The sequence below is a fragment of the Chiloscyllium plagiosum genome, chromosome 6 (assembly GCF_004010195.1).
Source record: "Chiloscyllium plagiosum isolate BGI_BamShark_2017 chromosome 6, ASM401019v2, whole genome shotgun sequence".
NCBI lineage: Eukaryota > Metazoa > Chordata > Chondrichthyes > Orectolobiformes > Hemiscylliidae > Chiloscyllium > Chiloscyllium plagiosum.
This window is the reverse complement of record NC_057715.1, coordinates 54,554,584-54,577,369: the sequence shown is the minus strand read 5'-3', so window position 1 is coordinate 54,577,369 and position 22,786 is coordinate 54,554,584. Positions and strand designations below refer to the sequence as shown.

The 22,786-nt window shown below is 37.6% G+C and overlaps 1 protein-coding gene across 7 annotated transcripts in view; it reads right to left on the bottom strand.

The window, feature by feature from the left end:
* Positions 1 to 14,991: 14,991 nt before the first annotated feature.
* The window catches only part of grm5b (glutamate receptor, metabotropic 5b), a 584,754-nt gene continuing 576,959 nt past the window's right edge, over positions 14,992 to 22,786 (bottom strand). For all 7 annotated transcript variants that reach the window (XM_043691559.1, XM_043691556.1, XM_043691557.1 and 4 more), the window contains one exon: positions 14,992 to 20,972. In XM_043691559.1, the coding sequence (XP_043547494.1) occupies positions 20,153 to 20,972 (820 nt within the window). In that variant the 3' untranslated portion in view covers positions 14,992 to 20,152. The remainder of the gene's footprint in view (positions 20,973 to 22,786) is intronic.

The window sequence follows — 22,786 nt, the reverse complement described above, 5'->3', positions numbered from 1 at the left end:
AGAATATCACGAGTGTGAGGTCTGCTGTCATAATTTCCCTTAAGCCCCACCGTTCATATAAAAGTTCTATAAACTTCTCTCCCTGGTGTATGGATTCTTTACATGTTAAAAGATATTAGCAAAGAAATGGGTGCGATTACAATTACGTAAAACTTCATTCGGAAAGAGTGTATTGTCAGAATATTGGTAGACAGCTAATATGATTACTATTTTAAAAAGGGAGAACTACTCAGGGAGTCATAGATTAATTAGCTTAAATGTCAATGGCATTAATATTAATGAAATTCTTATTCAAAGATCTAACAGAAAACATCTAGGAACTGAAAATCTTATGAACTGTAGTCTACACAGTTATCCAAAGGGAAGATCATGCTTGTCCAATCTTATTGAATTCTTTGAAGAATAAATTTAAAGATAAATTAGGTCAACACTGGAGACATAACAAACCAGATTGTCCAACAGGGTCAGAATCTAGTATATCTTCTACATTGTGTGTTCATGTTTATGTGCTTTATCCTAAAATGGTGACTCTAATTTTAAAATTAAGCCTCCTAGTTCAAAACATCCTTTCCACATCAAAACATTCAGGATTTTCTTCAATTCAGTTCTTATCCTTTATTGTTCTTAGTCCAGTGGAATCAAGCCCAGGCTGTCCATCCTACCCCATGAGACAACATACTAATTTAGCAAGAGTGCAGCAAATGTAAGAGTTCCAGGATACCAAAATGATCCAAGGCAAAAAGGTTTACAGTAAACGTTAGCAATTTGTGAAGTTTTGGATCAAAGTTAACAGGCTGGAGACATTATGATGCATCATGGATAGGGGGAGGGGGGAATGTTCACTGGATTCTTTATAAGAGGAGATCATCATTCCACAAAGGACAAGTCTTCTGATTTTGTCAGTGGTCTGGGATAGAAGTGTGTAAACTGTATCTGAGGCAGATATGGGGACTCAGGAGGCAGAAGTGAAGGACTGTCTGCCTCTGCAATCACCTCATACATTTGAGGTTCTCTCAGCCTGCTTGGATGTGCAAACTGATCATGGCACCATGGTATAGGAAGGCATTTAATTGGGCAGAGCAACAAGGAATGTAGTTGTAGTAAGGGATAGTGTAGAATCATAGAATCCCTACAGCGTGGAAACAGGTACTTCAGCCAAACGAGTCCACACTGACCCTCCGAAGAATAGTCCTGAATGAGTCCTGAAGAAGGGCTCATGCCCGAAACGTCGATTCTCCTGCTCCTTGGATGCTGCCTGACCTGCTGCGCTTTTCCAGCAGCACATTTCCAGCTCTGATCCCCAGCATCTGCAGTCCTTGCTTTCTCCTCTGAAGAATAACCCACCCAGACTCACTCCTCTACCCTATTATCCTATATTTACGCCTGACTAATGCACCTAACCTGACATCATTTTCTGCAGTAAAGAGTAAGTCTGCAAACAGTTGTATTGCCTGCCCAGTGCCAGAGTTTGGGATCTGGTCAGGGCTGGAAAGGAACATGGGTTCGGGTCCATGAGCCATTCTCAATAATCATATGATTATTGGGTGGCACGGTGGCACAGTGGTTAGCACTGCTGCCTCACAGCGCCAGAGACCCGGGTTCAATTCCCGCCTCAGGCGACTGACTGTGTGGAGTTTGCACGTTCTCCCCGTGTCTGCGTGGGTTTCCTCCGGGTGCTCCGGTTTCCTCCCACATCACAAAGATGTGCAGGGTCAGGTGAATTGGCCATACTAAATTGCCCGTAGTGCTAGGTAAGGGGTAAATGTAGGGGTATGGGTGGGTTTCGCTTCGGCGGGTCGGTGTGGACTTGTTGGGCCGAAGGGCCTGTTTCCACACTGTAATCTAATCTAATCTAATCGAAAGTGAGGGCTACCTCACCTGAACTATGTTGGAGACAGTGTTCTTACAAACTGCATATATCAGAAAGTAGAGAAGGTTTTACCAAATAATCTTCGACAAGGTAGAAAGAAAAAATAGTAAGATGGCGATTGAGTGTTAGAGAATGGTAAGAAGGGGCAGAGAGAGGAATACATCAATAATCAAGATGAAATGCTATAAAGATAACAAAAAGAGAGAGCTAAATGCACATTGCATTAAGAACAAAGCAGACAAACACATTGAAGTAAATAAATATGATCTAATAGCCTTTATGAAGCTATGGCTGCAGGATGGTAAGAATATTGTGATCCCAGACTGGAATCCTGTTTGATGGTTCTTTTTTTTATTTAATGAGCTGGTCTTTCACTGAAACAAAAAAACACAATGTTGGGGATTGATTTTAATAATAAGGCACTTGAGAAATTAGAATAAACCAAGGTACATATAACACTATTTGAAAGATTGCAAAATAGCCAGCGAAATAAAATCTCATCATTAGTTTATAATATTCAAATACCCAAACAATGATTTTCTATCACATCTGTAGATTTTAACTTAACAGTTTATTTTAATTCCTGGCCTTGAGAGTTTGATAACCTCTTTGATTATTTGCACACTGCATTTCATGCACTTCCTGCACACATGGTCACACTGACTTCCTACATTGCATAGGAGGAATTCCACTGTATTAAGATACCTTGCTATTGTCTAACTCTCAAATTATAACTTTTCCTTTATTTTATCTCATTTAAAAATTATTAAATGTAAAGCAGGGACACTAACTTACCGTTTGTCATGGAATTCCCACCTAACCTGCTCATTTCAGCAATGCTGACTGTATCATAAGGACCACATCTTGGCTGCTTCTCTGAAATTGGAAAAAAAAACATGTTAGCAGTAAAGCCTGGATGAGGAGTTCATAGAATGCTTTAGGGGTAGTTTCTTAGAGAAGTTGACCAGAGAGCAGGTTATGTTAGACTTGGTATCGTGTAATGTGATATGATTGATTAATTACCTCAGTGTAAAAGTCACACTTCAATACCAGCCACCACAAAATGACTGACTTTACATCCAGAACGAAAGAGAGAAGATTGGATCTAAACCAATATTTTAAACCTAAATAAAGGAAACTATATGGAAATGAAAATTAAACTAACTGATGTGATCTGACATGTTAAGCTAATGGATAGACCAACAGAAACGTAGTGGCAGCTATTTCAGGAGGTATTTCAGAATGCTCAGAATAAGTATATTCCTAAAGTTCTAAAGGGATAACCCATCATTATGGTTAACTAAAGAAATTAGGGAAAGCATCAAACTTAAGGAAAAACAACATAACTGCACAACACTGACTGGCAGGTGAGATAATTGGTCAGAAAATAAACAATAGGAGGGCATGACTAAAAGGTTAATCGGGAGCAAAAAAATTAGGATATGAGAGCAAGCTATCTTGGAATGTAAAAAGAGCAGGAATTTTAACTGGCATTTAATAAAAGAAAAAGTAAATTGTTAGTCCTTCAGAGTGCAACAATTGAATATTAATAGTAAATAATAAGGAAATGCAGATGAAATGATCAAATATTTTGCTTTTTATCATAATAGAGGGTCGAGACAAAGTCCAGTAATAACTGGAAATCATGATGTGGAAGAAGAGAGAGAGAGAGAAAATCTCATTGAAATTACAATCATGCAGTCAGCAAATTGACAGAACTGCATGCAGGCTAACAAGTCTCCAGGTTATTCTTTATGATGAGAGGAATTAAAAAGTAAAGCTGTTATGATTCAACTATACAGGGCATTGGTGAAACCACATCTCAAATACGGTGTGCAGTTTTAGTTGCTGTATTGAAGAAAGGATGTAAATGGTTTGGAGGCAGTTTGGTGGGGGTTTACTAGGTTGATACTTGGAATTAGTGCATTGGTTGGATAGCCTGGGCTTGATTCCACTGGAGTTAAGAAGAGTAAGTGGTGATGATTGAATGGACAAAAATCCTGAATGTTTTGATGTGGAAAGGATGTTTACTCTTGTGGATCAGTGCTGAAGTAGGGGGCACAGTTTTAAAAGTTTGGTCACCATTTAATAACAAAGAACATAAGCATAAACACACAATATATATATATACACTAGGTTCTGACACTTGGCATTTGAAACTCTGGCTCTTTATGTCTACAGTGTTGTTCTTACTTATCTTTAAATGTATTCTTCAAAGAATTTAGCAAGGTTAGACAAGTATGATCTTTCCTCTAAAAATCTGTGCAGACTATTCTTCATTAGATTTTCAGTTCCTGAATGTTTTCCATTAGATCTTTGAGTAAGGATTTCATTAATGTTCATATAACTGACATTTAATCTAATTAATCTATAATTCCCTGACGGTTTCTCTCTTTTTAAAATAGGAATCACATTTAGTTCCCCTATTGAGACTTCAATCACCTGGCCGGCATTTCTCCAATACCAGGTCTAGCATGGTCCCTTCCCTAGATTAACTATTTACATATCGTTTCAAAAACCATCCTGGACAAACCTAACAAATGTTCCGCCATCCAAACTCCTGACACTAAGCAAGTTCCAATCAATCAATGTTAATATCACCCACAACAACAACCCTGTTTTTTCATATTTTTCCATAATCTGTCCACATATGTGTTCCTCTCGCACCCCTTGGCTGTTGGGAGCCCTGTAGTACAATCCCATCAAAGTGATTGCACCCTTACTATTCCTGAACTCTGGCCATACGGCCTCGCTCGATGAGCCCAAATTGTCCACCCTCACCACGCTTGTGATTTTCTCTCTCATCAGTAATGCAACTTCCCCAGCCATTTTACATTCTTCTTTATCTCACCTGAGACATCTAAATCCCAGAACATTAAGCTGCCAGTCTTGTCCCTCTCACGATCAAGTTTCTTTAGTAGCTACAACATCACAATTATATGTATTAACCCAAGCTCTAAGTTCATCTCCCTTTAATGTCATATTCCACACATTAGAACAAATACACTTCAGACCGCCAGTCCTGCTGTGTTCAGTAACCTTCTCATGTCTGGTCTTCCTCTTAGCCTTATTGGCCTTAGTCTCAGATTCCTCCTTGGTCATTTTACCTGCTGACCTACTGTTCTGGTTCCCATCCTTCTGCCACACTAGTTTAAACCCTTCTGAGTGGCAGGAGATTGGTGCCCCACTAGTTTAGGTGCAGCCGGTCCATCTTATAGAGTCCCGTCTCCTCCGGAAGACACCCCAATGAGCCACATATTTGAAGCCCTCACTTCCACACCAGGTCTTTAACCACAAATTTAACTGTACTATCTTCTATTTCTATCCTCACTGGCACATGGCACAGCAAGTAATCCTGAAATTACAGCCCCAGAGGTCCTTGCTTTTCAACTTCTGTCCAACTCCTTGAACTTCCTTTGCTGGATTTCAACTCTCTTTCTGCCCATTTGGTACTCACACTTTATTTCTTCCAGCCATCCATTTTGGATTTGACATTATTCATTTAAGGTTTCAACCTTAGAGATTTTGTTTAATATACTATCATACCTCATCAGATTCCTGATTCACCTGTTTGCCTTTTACACATGTGATTACCTGTAGGCTATATATTATATATATAATATATATATGAAAGCTTTATCATGCATTATTTCCAAGAGTGACTGTCATTTTGCTTAAAGTACATTTGTTAGATTTTATAGCTTCCTCAAGTCTGTGCTGACTGATATCCATTTAAATACTTCCAACTACTGATGGACAATAGCTGCTTCTTTCTCAAAGCTATGTGCACTTAAAGTAGTAATTCAAATTTTGCAGAAATTTCTCTGCTCCTTACTGTATACTTTTTTGGGTTCTTTTTACTGCAGGTCTCCTTAAGACTTTACACATCAGTGTCCATCCTGCCTGAACATTATAACAATGATGATAATGTACCAAACACTTTTGGTTGGTATAGAATGTTGCCATCCATTCTTTTGCTTATTCTTGACTGGGATTTTCTGGTAATCTGTGGTGAAGGATAAACCATGAGTAACTCTCCATTAAAAAAAAGGCTCTTATCTTAGACAATGGGATAGGTTTTATTATGTGATCGTAGCTATATCTACCTTGCTTTAACTGTTTGACATATTAGCTACTACCAACAAGGGGTAAACAAGAACACTACATCCCCATGAGGAAACTGCATCAGACTCCATTACAGTCTGTCCAATGCTCCACCCAGTGGTTGTGCCATATATCAGAGCAAGTGGACTTTCAGCTTAATTCAAGTGAACCTTTTTATATTTATTACCTTATGCAACCGTCTCAAATCCAGTATATGTAGCATCTAGAAGGAAAAGGGCAGCAGGTGCATGGAGCACAACACTTACAAGTTCCTGTCCAAGTGACATATATCCTGCCTTGGAAAGATAGACCATTCTTTTATTGGTTCAGGAGCAAATTACTGAAGATGCTGGAATCATAACTGTGAACAAAAAAAATGCTTGAAATCACGACAAGTCAGGCAGCATCCATGGGGAGAGAACAAGCTCACATTTTGAATCTAGGTGACTCTTCATCAGATTCTTTCATTGTTCTTGGAACCAAGTCCTGGAACTCACGACCTAATAGCACTCAGGGGATACAGAAGACACCCTGGTACCAACAATTTGTGTGAAACATGACCTCACTAATGACCAACATTTGGACAGTATGTGAATAATTATTACTTGGGTGAACTACTTTTAAGATAACAAGATGCAGAGCTTTGTGCAGACTTGGAGGATGTATGTATATATTTACACAATCTAAAACTTTGATGAAACATGTTTAATAACTTTGTTTGCAAGAAACTTGTTCTTTATTTGTTGCTTAAGGAACGGCTTATGCCCGAAATGTCGACTCTCCTGCTACTCGGATGTTGCCTGTCCTGCTGTGCTTTTCAAGCACCACATTTTTCGATGTTTAAGGAACCTGGCTGACTTGTTTCTGGTATTGAGCTACGTTCAGTCTGATAAGCTTTGTTGTGACCAGTGTAAAAGCAGGGCAAGGAAAGAAAATGAGTTCAACCTGTAATCGGATCATAACAAAGAAGAGAAATATTAAAATATTCTTTCTTTGATAGTGATATGTGCATTAATTGCTACATATAGTTTGATTATTATGCTAAATGATTTTGAGATCAGGTTACAAATATAAATCTGTTTAATGTACTACAACTATCAGCAGAAAAAAAGGCAAATCTCATTAAAATGTATTTATCATAGTTGTGGGTATGTTCGCCGAACTGGGACGTTGATTTGAAGAAGTTTTGTCCCCTGTCTAGGTGACATCTTCAGTGTTTTGGAGCCTCCTGTGAAGCACTTCACAAGAGGCTTCAAAGCACTGAAGATGTCACCTAGACAGGGGACAAAATGTCTGCAAATCAACTTCCCAGCTTGGCGAATATACCCACAACAACAAGAAATAGCACCTGAGCTACAAATCTTTACACAAACCTTGAAGAGGTATTTATGTCATGACAACAATCAGCCACCAGCCTATGAACATTCGTAACATGTCACCTCACATTAATATCAATTACTTTTGTAGTGTGCTGCAAGACTATTTGCAATAGAGTCATAGAATCAAAGAGATATACAGCATGGAAACAGACCCTTCGGTCCAACCCGTCCACACCGAACAGATATCCCAAACCAATCTAGTCCCACCTGCCAGCACCCAGCCCATGTCCCTCCAAACCCCTTCCTATTCATATACCCATCCAAATGCTTCTTAAATGTTGCACTTGTACCAGCCTCCACCACTTCTTCTGGCAGCTCATTCCACCCTCTGCGTAAAAAAGTTGCCCCTTAGGTCCCTTTTATATCTATCCCCTCTGACCCCAAACCCTCTAGTTCTGGACTCCCCCATTGCGGAGAAAAGACTTTGTCTATTTATCCTATCCATGCCCCTCATAATTTTGTAAACCTCGAGAAGGTCACCGCTCAGCTTCCAACGCTCCAGGAAAAACAGCCCCAGCCTATTCAGCCTCTCCTCATAGCTCAAATCCTCCAACCCTGGCAACATCCTTGTAAATCTTTTCTAAAGCCTTTCAAGTTTCACAACATCTTTCTGATAGGAAGAAGACCAGAATTGCACGCAATATTCCAACAGTGGTCTAACCAATGTCCTGTACAGCTGCAACGTGACCTCCCAAATTCTGTGCTCAATACTCTGACCAATAAAAGAAAGCATTTCAAATGCCTTCTTCACTATCCTATCTACTTTCAAGGAGCTATGAACCTGTCTCTTTGTTCAGCAACACTCCCCAGGACCTTACCATTAAGCGTATAAGTCCTGCTAAGATTTGCTTTCCCAAAATGCAGCACCTTGCATTTATATGAATTAAACTTCACCTGCCACTCCTCAGCCCAATGGCCCATCTGGTCAAGATCCTGTTGTAATCTGAGGTAACCTTCTTCACTGTCCACTACACCTCCAATTTTGGTATTATCTGAAAATTTACTAACTGTACCTCTTATGCTCAAATCATTTATGTAAATGACAAAAAGTAGAGGACCCAGCACCAATCCTTGTGGCACTCCACTGGTCACAGGCCTCCAGTCTGAGAAACAATCTCTACCACCACCCTCTGTCTTCTACCTTTGAGCCAGTTCTGTATCAAAATAGCTAGTTCTCCCTTTATTCCATGAGATCTAACTTTACTAACTAGTCTCACATGGGAAACCTTGTCAAATGCCTTACTGAAGTCCATATAGATCACAACTACCACTCTGCCCTCACCAATCCTCTTTGTTACTTCTTCAAAAAACTCAATCAAGTTTGTGAGACATGATTTCCAACGCACAAAGCCATGTTTACTATCCTTAATTAGTCCTTGCCTTTCCAAATACATGTACATCCTGTCACTCACAGCCGTTCTTATCAAAAACGCCACATTCCCTCCTCTCTTGCCTCCCTTTCTATCCTTCCTATTGCATTTGTATCCTGGAACATTAAGCTGCCAGTCCTGCCCATCCTTGAGCCATGTTTCTGTAATTGGTATGATATCCCATATTCCTAACCATGCCCTGAGTTCATCTGCCTTCCCTGTTAGTCCCCTTGCATTGAAATAAATGTAGATTGATCTCTTTCCTCACTTTCTCCCTGGGTCCCAATCCCCACCCCACCTTACTAGTTTAAATTCTCCCAAGCAGCTCCAGCAAATTTCCCTGCCAGTATATTAGTCCCCTTCCAATTTTGGTGCAAACCGCCCTACTTGTACAGGTCACTTCTACCCCAAAAGAGATTCCAATGGTCCAAAAATATGAATCCTTCTCCCATACACCAGCTCCTCAGCCATGCATTCATCTGCTCTATCCTCCTATTCCTGCCCTCATCAGCTCGTAGCACTGGGAGTAATCCAGATCTTACTACTCTCGAGGCCCTCCTTTTTATATTCCTGCCAACTCTCTGTAATCTCCCTTCAGAATCTCAACCTTTTCCCTTCCTATGTCGTTGGTTCCAATGTGGACAATGACCTCTTGCTGGCTCCTCTTCCCCCTTGAGAACATTCTGCACCCTCTCTGAGACATCCTTGATCCTGGCGCCAGGGAAGCAACACCCATCATTCTGACTTTTTGCTGCTGGCCACAGAAACATCTGTCTGTACCTCGGACTAGAGAGTCCCCTAACACAATTGATCTCTTAGAACCTGACGTACCCCTTGTTGCATTAGAGCCAGTCTCAATACCAGAAACTTGGCTGTTCGTGCTACGTTCCTCTGAAAATCCATCACCCCATACATTTTCCAAAACAGCATACTTGTTTGAAATGGATATAGCCACAGAAGGCTCCTGCACTACCTGCCGACCTCTCTTACCTTTCCTGGAGTTAACCCACTTTTGTGACTGTATCTGAAACTTTCACCCCTTCCTATAACGGCCATCCATCACATACTGTTGCTGTGCAAATTCGTCATTGCTTCTAACTGTCTCTCCAACTGATCCATTCGATCTGATAAGATTCGCAACCAACAGCATTTATTGCAGATATAATCCACAGTAACCCTTAAACTCTCTTTAAACTCCCACATCTGACAAGAAGCACATATCACTCTTCTAACGCCATTTTTGCTCCTTCACAATCTACAGACCCAGAAAATAACACCGTCTTATTCCTCTACAAACACTGCCCCAGGTTAGATTAATATTTATGGCTTATATTTTAAGTTTAATCAAGAGACATATCTCAAATAACATATAATCAAGAAAGAACCCACTATACTCACTACTGCAGACTTTCTGCAGGTCCCACTTAAAAACAATACACCTATCTACTTCTGTGCTGTGAACTTCACCCAAACAGTTCCAAGATTAGTTGTGAATTTCACTGTTTGTTAATTTTCCCAGACGCACTCCAATGTCCAGCGATACATGAATTCAAACAGCAAAGGCAGTAACTGTGCAGGTTCACTGCTATGACAGTTTCTTTCTCTCTCTCTCTCTCTCTCTCCTGCACTGACCTCACCATGTGCTTCCTTTGTCTGTTCTTCTCCCTTTTAAAACTGCTGTTGTTTTGACTTTTTTTTCCAAATGCAACTGCATATAAAACAGTAATTGCTGCTCCTGGAATTCGAGGAAATCACTTCCAACATCTAAAATACCTCAAAAAAGGAGAAACTGTTCCAGCCAGAAATGTTTCCTGTCCTCCATCTTGGATTATGCAGAATCCTCAGTGAGGCTTTTGTCTGAAAAGACTTGAAATTGAAGGATGATGCCTAGCCCATGACAAAATGCACAGCAATGCCTATAGTAAGTTAAAAAGCAACAGTCTAAATCCACTTAATAGCAAAAGTCAGCTATTGTCAGACCAAAGTTGACAGACGGTTCTATTAATAAGTAATAATTATATGTTTTGTGGAAAGCAGAAGCAATGTTTTAAATACAAAAATAGCATTTTTTAGTCTACTCCCAATGTCAGACACTATTAATGGAATAATAATGAGAAGTTAAAATTTGTAACAAAATACAGATGTGTCAGAGCATAATTTTCTTCAAAAGAATCTTACTAAAGTAATGCATGGATGATTATTGATCATGTGACAGGTGCTGAGTTTAATTTTACATGCTGCTCTTGAGATTGTTTGTTGACATTTCCTGTAGCACCATTAAATTTAGTTTGTATAAATACTTTTGTAAATATACTTCATAAGCTTTATTTTAAATTTTCCTGCTTCATCATTTGAATTCATTGTTGGGCATCCCAATAATAAAATGAATGCAGTAGAATGAATCATTAAATGGACACTGAACAACTTTAACCTTTTGCTTAATCAGTTAAAGGGTGAACACACCATTTTAAATGGAACTGCATTTTGCTTTTAGAAAATGAGTCATGCTTCCCGAAGTGAAAACCATCACGAGGAAAAGTTTTCTGGCGTCTGAGTGAAATCACATTTCATTGATTTTGAAACATCTATTGTTTGATCTCCTTTGCTTTCAATATTTTGTATAAATATCAACAAGGCATAGTTATGTTTAAAAGAACCTTTGATGAAGGATGAAAGTTCGTAGTGCAAAGCATAATGGAGAGAATAAAATGTATTTGATAAATTAAGAAGAAACAGAGGAAAATATAAGCCTATAGGTATTTGTTATGACAGTGGCATTAGTTTTGAATTTCTCTAATAAGTGTAAGGTAACGATTAATGATATCTTTACTCAATGAATTGCTACTGAGCACGTGCAAGAGAAGCAAAGTCATATGATGTCACTTTCCATGGAATTATAGCCTGTGTTTGTAAGGCTGCAGAAAAATGTCCTCTCTTACTTAAATAAACAAATCTATCTTTTATAAATAAACATTTTAATAAAATATGTTAAAGTTCACTTGGATTACTGTAAACCACATCTCTGTACATGGTGGTAACTAATGACCAGACCCATGGAACTGGAGGCAAGCAGCAGTGAGCCCAAGTTGACATCCAGGAACAGTGTAGTGAATCACAAGACCAGTCCAACAATCCAAAGCCAAGAGAAGCCTGAAGAGAAGCTCGGTGACTCTCTGGTTCGTGATCAGTGGCTCATGAAATTCAAGTTATTGAACCACAGAAAAGGAGATCTTGCATAAAAGTTGGAAAAAGGAGAGTAGAAGGCTAACAACAGACAATGTGCCAAGTATAAGTAAAAGGTAAAGTGAGCATTGTCCCACCAGATGATATGGTTGCTCTCCCATTAGAGAGAGATGACTTGTATTGATTTAACCTGAAGGTCACTGCACCTCAGGCATGGGGAGAAATTCAGAAGAGAATCTTTCATGGTGACATCAACAAGTGCTGGAAAAAAACCCATGCTGTTGGCACCACTCTGCATTGCAAATCAGCTGTCCAGCCAACTGAGCTAACTGAACCGTTAAGAAAAAGCAATTGACTACAGTGAGTAAAACATTACCATAAATTTGAACATACCAGGCTGAGAAAAGAAAGAACACCTAGAAAACCCAACAATAGCAAATGCACACAAGAAAGGCTGAATCCTCAAAACCATTTTAAAGAAGGCTACAAATAAAAAAAAACATGTTGAGAATGCAGCAATAGCATCAGATTTAAAAACAGATACAGCAATAAGTGTCTGAAGTGTCAGTGACAAAGAAGAAAAGGATGAATTATTTTCAAGGATTTAGAAAGCGCACTACAGATGCTTTCTGGTACCCAGCTATTGAAAGTGAAGATTTCATGGAAAAAGAGCAAGGAATTATGGCCATCCAAATATTTAAAGGGACAGCAATTGAGGAGGTATTTACAGTTCTTGACTCACAAATGAATACTAGTTGAGCTCTCAGGACTTTCTGCACACAGTACGGTGGCCGCAATATCTGACGTGTCTCAGATTATGAAGTGGTCTGAGAGCTTCAAAACAAATTTACAATAATGACCAAGAACATCACGAGCAACTTAATTCAATCCAACAAAAACATCAAACACCCTCACCCAGAGAGGTTTAATAATTGCATGCAACTGCTGAAAAACTATCTAGGGAAAAGGAGACAGTTAAGTCTAAATTGTATCAAGCCAACACAGGTAGTCCACACTTAAAATAGGACTGAAATTAAGGCGATTTTATCACAATGTAGTTTTTCTTTAACACCCATGATTTTAATGATGTGCACCTTATTCACAAAAATGCCATCCTTACCTGACCTCCAGTAGTGCAGAGGAATAAATACCATTTTCAAACTCAGCGTTTCTGGTCAGGTTTCTGTTTGTTCAGCTTGCTTTGGTTATTGCCTGCCTCACTTAAGGCTGAATATGCTTTTAAAAACTGTTCTCAGGAACATTCAGCCTGCCAACTCCAAACCAGAAGAGCAACCAGATGATCCACAACTTTCAACTTCTCGTAAGCAGATGAGTTGGATGACATTCTACAGTTTTCCATCCCCCAATAAGCAATCTTGTATAGGAAGCAAGAAACATCAAAATATACATTTTTGCATATTTCATGTCTAATTTGGTGATTCATATTAACTTTGTACTTGTATGCTGTACATGCGTGACATTCCAGGACTATAACCTAAGCATTTACAATGGTTTCTGTGGGAATATGTGAATACAAACATGACTTCTTGATGAACAGGTAGAGTTGTTAGGTCCACAACAAAATTCTTAGGAAGAAAAAAAACTCAGTGAATAGAAAAGCTTATAGGAGTCTTCCACACATCCTGTGCAGAGACAGCCAGTTTTCTCACATAATTTGACACAAAGATGTATTTGAGGGAAAAAAACCTTACATTTCCTGAAATATTCAGAAATCAAAAATCACCGTGAACTAATAACTGAGAAAAGCGTTCTTTTCCAAATCAGAAGTCATAATCTTATGTCTCAGAAGACAGGCATAAGTGACAGAAATTAGATCTCTTTAAGCCTACAGAGCAGTATTCTGGAAAAGCAAGTCCCCTTTAATGAAGGAGATCAACCTGAGAATCACTATGATCTTTTGGAGAAGGGATTGCAAACAACATGAAGGAAGATGCTGAACTTAAGTCCTCAGTCATCGAATCACAGAATTCCAATATTATGGAAAGAAAACATTTGGCCCATTGAGGTTGCATCAACCCTCTGAAGAGAATCCCTCCCAGATCCACCCTCGCCACACATTTCCCATGGCTAGTCCACTGAACCTGCACTCTGCTGGTTACTATGGATGATTTGGAGATACCGGTGTTGGACTGGAGTGCACAAAGTTAAAAAAAATCACACAACACCAGGTTATAGTCCAACAGGTTTATTTGAAAGCAGTAGCTTTTGAAGCGCTGCTCCTTCATCAGGTGATTCTCAGGTGGAATTGATAACCACCTGACGAAGGAGCAGCGGTCGAAAAGCTAGTGCTTCCAAATAAACCTGTTGGACGATAACCTGGTGTTGTGTGATTTTTAACTAGTTACTATGGAGCAATTTATCAGAGCGAATCCATCTAATCTGCACATCTTTGGACTGTGGGAGGAAACCAGAGCTCGTACTGAAAACTCGCACAGGCACGGGGAGAATGTGCAAACTCCAACATCTCACCAGTCCAAACTCTTGGATAAGATTTAAATTAGTAGGGAAGTGAGAGAATCAGCAAGTCCTCCTATTGCCCAGTCTTACGTCAAGTCTGCAGATCAGGGTTTTCCAATTAAGGTTTCCCAGAAGGTTCGCTTTCAAAGTCCTCTATTTTTCATGATAGTGAGACCCCCATGTTTTCGTGACATTCCAAAAACCTTGATCTTCCTAGAGGAGCATCCAAGAAGATTGACTGCCTATTTATTTTTATTGAGACAGGTTAATTTTTATAGAATCATTAACATTTTATTCTTAACTGCTGGGATGTTATGCAAACTTCTTTACAGTATAGGCTCTGGTTTACGAATAAGAATTATTGTTAAATTTCAAAGAAACTATGATAGATTGAAAGGGAAGTAACAACTTAAATTAAGATTGCAGAATCCATTACTGTTCAAAGTGGACATACATCATTGCACTGTTCATGACATCTTTTCAATAAGAGTAAAAAATTTGTTAACTACATTATATAAGATTGGATGATATAACTAATTGTGGTGCTTGCATCTGAAGGTGAGAATTATGTTTCACACTTTAAGACTCGCATCAATGAAAAACATGATTCTACAATATAGTTTTAATATTCCAAAAAGTCATTGTATCATACATAAACACCTCACATGTTTTAACAGGAGAAAACAATTTACTGACAAACAGCAAAATGTGCCACTAGAAATGATTGAAATCATTTACCTATTTTTTTGCATTTACAAAGCTAAATGGGTTTGCCGGAAAAAAATGGCAGCACATTGTACCAAAATGTATCAATTTCACAGCAATAAGATTATTTTACATTCTACATAACAAAATTAATACCATACTGGCATTTAGGACAGACTAAATAATTTTCTAGCTTCTTTGTCTATAGGTATTCATTCATGTGAATCAATTGCTGAAAATTATGAGGATATTCATTACCACAAAGAATAAAATGTATCTTAAATCATTCCAACAGTGATAAAATATATTAGTCAGGCAGTGTTTTGTAGCATTCCAAAATATCAAAGTCATGTCAGTTTGTTCTTAATATAATGATACATCCAGCATGTTCAGATTCCATCAGGCTAGAAATAAGCAAATTGAAATTTAAACCAAATAAGACAGAGATAGCACAATAGGAATATATAGGTAAAATGTTCACCAAAAAGAAACCTAAAGATTAGTTGTACATACCACCTCATTTTCATATTTCAACTGCTCAAGAAACTAGAAAGTAATGCAGTCTGCCCATTTGACTAGAGTTTGAAATTCCACAACTGACTGAAAACAACGTATCAAAGGTAGGTAACAAAAAGTAGAAGCACTTGAAGCTCACAATAAATTCTTAAAATTGGCACTGTTATGCTTGTCTTTTTAAAAACAACAATCAAAAAAATTACCAGCGTTAGAGACATGGCGATTGCCATTTGCAAATACCAATTGCTGCCTTCAGTTAAAGTGGTTACATAACACATTCCACATCTAGTTGATGAATAGCAGCAAAAGATTACATGTGCCCATGAAAATAATGCCTGCACAACATTACTGAGGCTGTTGCTAAGGTAAAATGCACAGTGACAATGTTCATTAAAGGAAGAAGCAAAGTTAACTTTGCCTGTGATATCTTTAATCATTGAACCATCTCTGGAATTCACCTTAGGAACTACATGTGTCCATGATCTCTATTCACTGTTAACAATACAAGAATATATGTTAATCCTTGCATTTTATACATTACAGTATGTAAACTAGACAACATATTAATATAGATGTATTTCACAATAATGAACTCAAAGATGTTTGGATTTTAGATTTTTAGATTCAAAGTTATCACAAAACATACAGGATTTAATTGTGTAAGAACCTGTACTGATACTAGTTTTGCGTTCATTATTGCTTTAATCTAATACACCTTGTCACAGTTTTGCACTTTTAAAACATCAATAGTCAATTTAAACACAAATTAAATGGGGCTGCATTCTTTGTAGATATGCCCCCCAGTTTGTCATCAACAGTATATATTTTCAGTTATACAAGTTAATTTCTTCACCTTTGAACTTCTGGATACGTAAACTTTCCGTTCTACCGTATAGTCAAACTTTACACAGAAATGAATTGGGAGGTGTGCAATAGTGCAGTTTGTGTCAACTATTGTTCAAGAATTCAGTCTTTGTTAAATTTGGGGATTAATAATGCATTCCTATGTTTGTATGTAGGATAATTATTTGCAACTACTAAATATAAATTAACTATGTAAGGGAAAACAATTTTTCAGTAGTATGAACCATTTATTTTACCCAATGTATGGAGAGAATATGGCACTATTTTTGATTTATGGTGAAGAAACATCTTAGTACATTTAAAGATACAATGAATCCTAATTCTTCAGCCAATATCTGAGTTGGTTTTCACAAGTTTATTGTGTTCAATAACTTATAATGAAGAATTTCAGAATATTACATGGTATATGCTGTACTGGCCTCATTTAGGAATGCACACCTTCAAAATTCATTATTGCATTTCACTTACTATAATATAAGAGCACCTACATCACATAGAGTCTACAGATATAATTGGGTTATTTCTGTAGATGTGTGTGAGAAGGGCCATCATTATGATATCATCTTGTCCAGCAACAGACCAAGCAACTGGCAAGAAACATCATTATGTGAGAAGCACAGAAACAAAAGAAGAGAAAAAAGAGTGGAAAAGGTTGCTGTGTTTGTTCCACCCCCCAGCAAGATGGCTTGCTTGGAAATACAATAATGTTTACATTGAGCATCAAACTAATGCATTGAACTCAAAATAAAGAGAGGCATCTGAAAGGGGATTTGAGAACTGGATAAAAGATGAGTGACCAAAATTAGGTTCAAGAAAGTGTAAACTTATGATAGATGAAATATAAAATAATAGTAATTGCATGCATTATTGTAACAGAAACCAATCAAGTTATTAAAATGGGAGAGATATAAAACTATTGCTTGATATTAAACATCATGTCCTAAGTAGAAAGTGTATGACCTTGTCAGAGATATTTTAAAATAAAGATAATGTCAACAGATTGTATGAATATGTTTATATAGAAAATAAGCATTTACCTAAGTAAACAAAGACCAAAGATTGCAAATGCTGGAAATCTGGCACAAAAATAGAGGACACTGGAAATGCTCAGCAAGTCAACAGAATCCATGGAAAGCACAGATGAGTTCTTATTTTGGGTTTAGACATTGCTTCAAAACTTGTTGATGTTTGAAGAAGGGCTGAAATCCAAAGCATAAATGTGCTCTCTCTGCTGTTCCCTGATCTGCTGATATCAATAATTTCTGTTTATGATTCTTATTTGTTAAAGGTTTCCCAGGATGCTCATAAAACCCCGAGACACCATTGTTTATTGTCTATTTGAATGAATGCATGTAATTGGTAAAAATGATGATACTTTCTTTGCTGAGTCAACAATTAAAGTAACAGATCACTTCAATGTCTATAAGAATATGATTTGTCTTCACTGGGCTAACCCTTCATTAAAAGAAAATAGACTGAGCATAAACTTATGAAGGCAAAGGGTTTAAGATGTTTGAAGAAAGTTACTCAAGTTCTTTAAAACGGTGATAGTCAAGATGTTATCATCCTGGATCTGGGCAAATTACAGTAAACTCTAACTGCAAATCTGCAACAAAATTATAATCATACCTATCTTTGTAATATCTCTTGTTTCAACCAAGTTACTGTCCCCAATAAAATTAAACACTGAGCAAACTGCCAAAGGTTTTTTTTTTGCATTGTTTGGAATTTGCTGATAATTATGATATATCCATAAACCATGTTCATTTCACTATGTACCAACACGTGTGCATATTTCATGCACATTCATAGAAACCTTTGAATGTATACCTCAATATATACAATTTTTCAATTAATATGAATATTCATGTTTATCATGAATCTCAAGGCTTTTTTGCATTATTTAAAACATTTACATGTGACATGGGAGTTATTTAAAGCTGCAGTATCCCTTTTGTTGGCACTGTCAATTAAGTGATTGCTGAAATACTTTAAAAATTACCTGTAGTACTTACCTTTTCACTAGAGAATGATTGTTTGCAGTTTTTGTCAAAAACTTAAGTAAAAGTTGGCAAGATGTAGTAATTGATAACTTTTCACCCTAGTGCTAAAAATTGAGAACAAAAGTGTTAGGCTAGCAATCAATCATATCCATGAAGAATATATACCTAAAAGTAATTGATTGATAAGTTTACTCAGATATTCTTCATACAGCACTAAATACTTGAAGCCTACATTTCAAATGATTTGCCCTGGCTTGAGTTTATTTTTCTTCTGATTCATGACCATAATAAGAATAAAGCTAAAATTAAAATTGCCATATAAAGTGAACAAAATATTAATTACTAATGCAATCACAGTTACATGAACACTAGAAATCTTACTTCAATATGACCATGTACTAGTATTAAAATATAAATGAACTACTCAAAGTTTAAATGATGCCTTTACCTGAATAATGCTATATACATTATTGACAATGGGATTGAGTTATTTAGATATTTTCTCATATAAGTACTAACCCCACTTCATTAACTTTAATCTCCAAAATAAGCAGATAAATTAAAAGTGTGGTAAAAATAGCCATTTTTTAAATGGAGTCCAAAAACAAATATGTCATTCTAACTGCAGTAATGACAAATTCTGTCATGCATTGCCTCATACCGAAGAGCTCATATGCTCAGAGTACCCATGTGATATTATTTTCTTAGGGTTTTAAGTAAAAGATAGATTGTTGATGTCAAGTTCAATTAAATTTACTAAAGAAAATGATATTATGCAATGAACTCATCCACACAATTTGACACTAGCTACAAGAACCCATAACATTATGAAGAATTATTAAATTATTCCTAAAATAATAAATAACATAAATTTGGTGAAATATTCCAGCCACAAGAAAAGGAGTAAAACATATATCACTGAACAATGGAAAAGACTTTTAATTTCTACTGTAAGTCTTAACTTATATATATGTTATTTTGACTGGTGAAAGCAGTCTAAGAGCCAAGTGGAAGGGATACTGCAACTTAATCATTCTGCTCCTAATGCAAGATGATATGTTTCATATAATATATCTTACATATATCTTTTACAGTTGTTTATGTGTTGGTAATAGATATTTTCCGTTCACAAAGATCACCTCAACTCTTTCATACAAAATTGTAAGTCCTTTTGGTCCTGAATCCTATGATCCTCATCCACAAACTTACATTCATTTTTGGTCTCAACCTTTTGAGAGGTTTTGCAGTTCCACACCATGGAGATAGGAAATAACAATCTTTGCAACAGATTGCTGAAGTCTTGCAGTCAACTTTACCTGCAATCATGTCTTTTCTTTAAACAGTTGTCATTGTCAGCAATACAGTTGGCAATTTGTACTATCTAGCCATGTCATTCTCTTCCCAGTTCTCAATCTAAGTACAAATTAAATTCCATGTGCAAAGAACCCACAAGGTTTAAGGCCACTAGCAGTCAGTTTTCTACCAACAAGTCATTCTCAAACTGCTTGTGAAATTCATTTTGATTCCAACATTGAGAGTAATCCCATCTTCAACCATGCAGAATCAATGCCAATATTCATTGACATGAATAAAACAAATTATGTTTGGGATAAAATTGACTAAAGTTTGCAGATTTCTTATTAGCTTCAGCTCACTTTTAGATCAATATACATTATACATTCACAGAGATGAAGAGCTTTGAGTATAGTCACGCAGAACCAGAGTGTCATATCTAGGAGATGATGGGATGCAAAGTGCTGATTCTGATACAGGAGAATTGGGAGAACCACTCCCTGAATCAACGGAGTCTCTGAAAGGTGAGGGAGGAGTAAGAGCTACAAGCTCCTCAAAATCTGTTTTGACCACTGAAGTCTCCGAAGTACCATCCTTGACGCTTGCATTTGAAACACCACTTGCAGGCTGTGATCGTCCATTCACCTCTATAGCTGGGAGAGGCTGGATATCTGCAAATGTTGTGATCGGTGTGGGCAGCTGTATCTCCTTAGGGAGCAGGTATGATGAACAGATGGGAGATGCACCAATAACCCCTGAAGGAGCTGATGAAAGCATCATAGAATTCAGTTCACTGATGTTGGCTGTAAAGCGATTTACCACACTGCTGATCTGCTCCATTAGAGAGCCTTGGGAAGAACTGCTTCTCTGCATGTGCTCAGACTGGAATGTGGGCATTTCCTTCTCTGCTCGGCTGACAGATCCAGCTCTGTGGCTCACGATACTTATAGGTGAAGGTGTTTGTGGTACATACTGGACTGGATAATGCTCCTCGGCCTCAGAGACATCATACAGTCCTTTAATATTTGCTTCTGGATAGCTGTGTGTGCTGTGCCGACTCTCAGAGCTTTTGGAGAAAGGTTTAATGAGAGCAGATTGTTTCGATGTGTTATCTTTCTTCTTTATGTGAACAGAAAGCCTCTTCCACAGGTGATGACCTCGAGAAATACGTTCATTTTGAGCCCAGGTTACAGATTTTCCATTTGAGCTGAAAATGAAAGTCAAAAAGAATCTTAATGATCTAAGGTAAGGCAACAATAATACACTATTTTACAAAATGAATCACAGATTTGCACCATTACATATGAATTCTGTTTTTAGTTATCAGATGTATTTATTTCTCCTTGCAATCGCAATGCTAAAAGTTTCTGTACAGCCAATTCATCCAGCAAGGATCTCAACGCTTATAATCTCTCAATTATTCTTGGTGCTACATGATATTGAGTATAGAAAACACCATAGTACATCTGCATGTGTAGCTTCAGAGATGATGCAGGAGAGGGTGTTTGGTTCCTGGGCATTTGGACTCTTTATTGAGACAGATGGGATTAAGCTAGACAGATGCATCATAAAAGGGTTTTGATTATTTTGGCAGGGAGTGCTGTTGATGGGAATTTTGGAACCTGAAATAATATCAAATCTGGAAAAATAAATTGGAGAATAATTGTAGAATGCTGTGGAAATTAAGGCCACAGGCTGAATGTTATGAGTGGGAAGGTGTATACTGCTCTCATCCCTGGAAGAAATGATCAGTCTCCAGCTAACCACTGTTAAATAAGATTGTACTGCAGCCAGAACATGTATGGAAGAGCATTTATTGTGGCTAGATAGTTTGAAATGTAAAAAAAGTAGTAATCACACTGCTCGGAGAATTCTATAGACCTACACACAATAACAGATAGAAAGAAAAGCAAATATTTTTTTAAATAATGAGAGATTCAGAAATATAATGACGGCAAAGGATTTAAACTAGGCTAGTTAATTTTTTTCATGCAATGTGTGCATCGCTAGGTAGTCCAGCATTACTAACTATTCCGAATTATCCTTGAGAAGATAGTAGTAAGCTGCCTTTTTGAACTATTGCAGTCTATGTAGTGTGCATACATCCAGAATGTTGTTAGGAAGGGAGTTCTAGGATTTTGACGCAGTGATAGTGAAGGAAAGATGATGTCGTTCCAAGTCACATGACATTTTTTCCATGTGTCTGCTTACGTTTTCCTTCTGGGTGGTAGAAGTTGTGTATTTGGGAGACACTGTCAAATAAGCCTTGGTGAGTTTAGATGGCATACAATGCTACATTGTGCATTGTCGGTAGGGAGCGAGCGTTAAGTTGGTAGATAGGGTACTGCTCAAGTGGGCTGCTTTGATTTTTTATCATTCACTCATGGGATATGGATGTTTCTGGCTGGCCAGCATTTATTGCCCATCCCTAATTGTCCTTGAGAAGACACAGGTGACCTGCCTTCTGGAATGACTGCAATCCACGTGCAGAAATTCCAGGATTTTATATGATGAGCATGTTATGGGTACTTAGGGTTGAGTAGAGAAGTGTGCCAGGACTTAGGGTGTAAGAGGAGTCAGGTCCAGGGGAAGAAGTTGGTAGTGGGTGTTAGGTGGCAACTGTGGGAGAGTATTTTATCTAGTGGTAGATTAAAATCCCTTGCTTTAAGGATTTTAGAAGTTGGATTGAATCAAATTTAAGCAGAAGTTTACAGTGAACTAATATAGCAATAAATTTTTCAAACAACAGTTAAGAATCAAAAATGGTTTACATTCTGAAGATGTGTCATGTCTAACTCAAACATTAACTGTGTTTTTCTCTCTTCATAGATGCTGCCAAACCTGCTGAGCTTCTCCAGTACTTCCTGTTTTTATTTGATATATGTACTTATTTTTTGCTGTTAATGAATCTAAGAAACATTGGGCTGAATTTTAAACTGGGGCCAAGGTCTCTGCATTTGCTGTACAAAGTCTGGAATGAGACCACTCATGTGGCCAGTTTAGCCTGCAGGTATGATACAG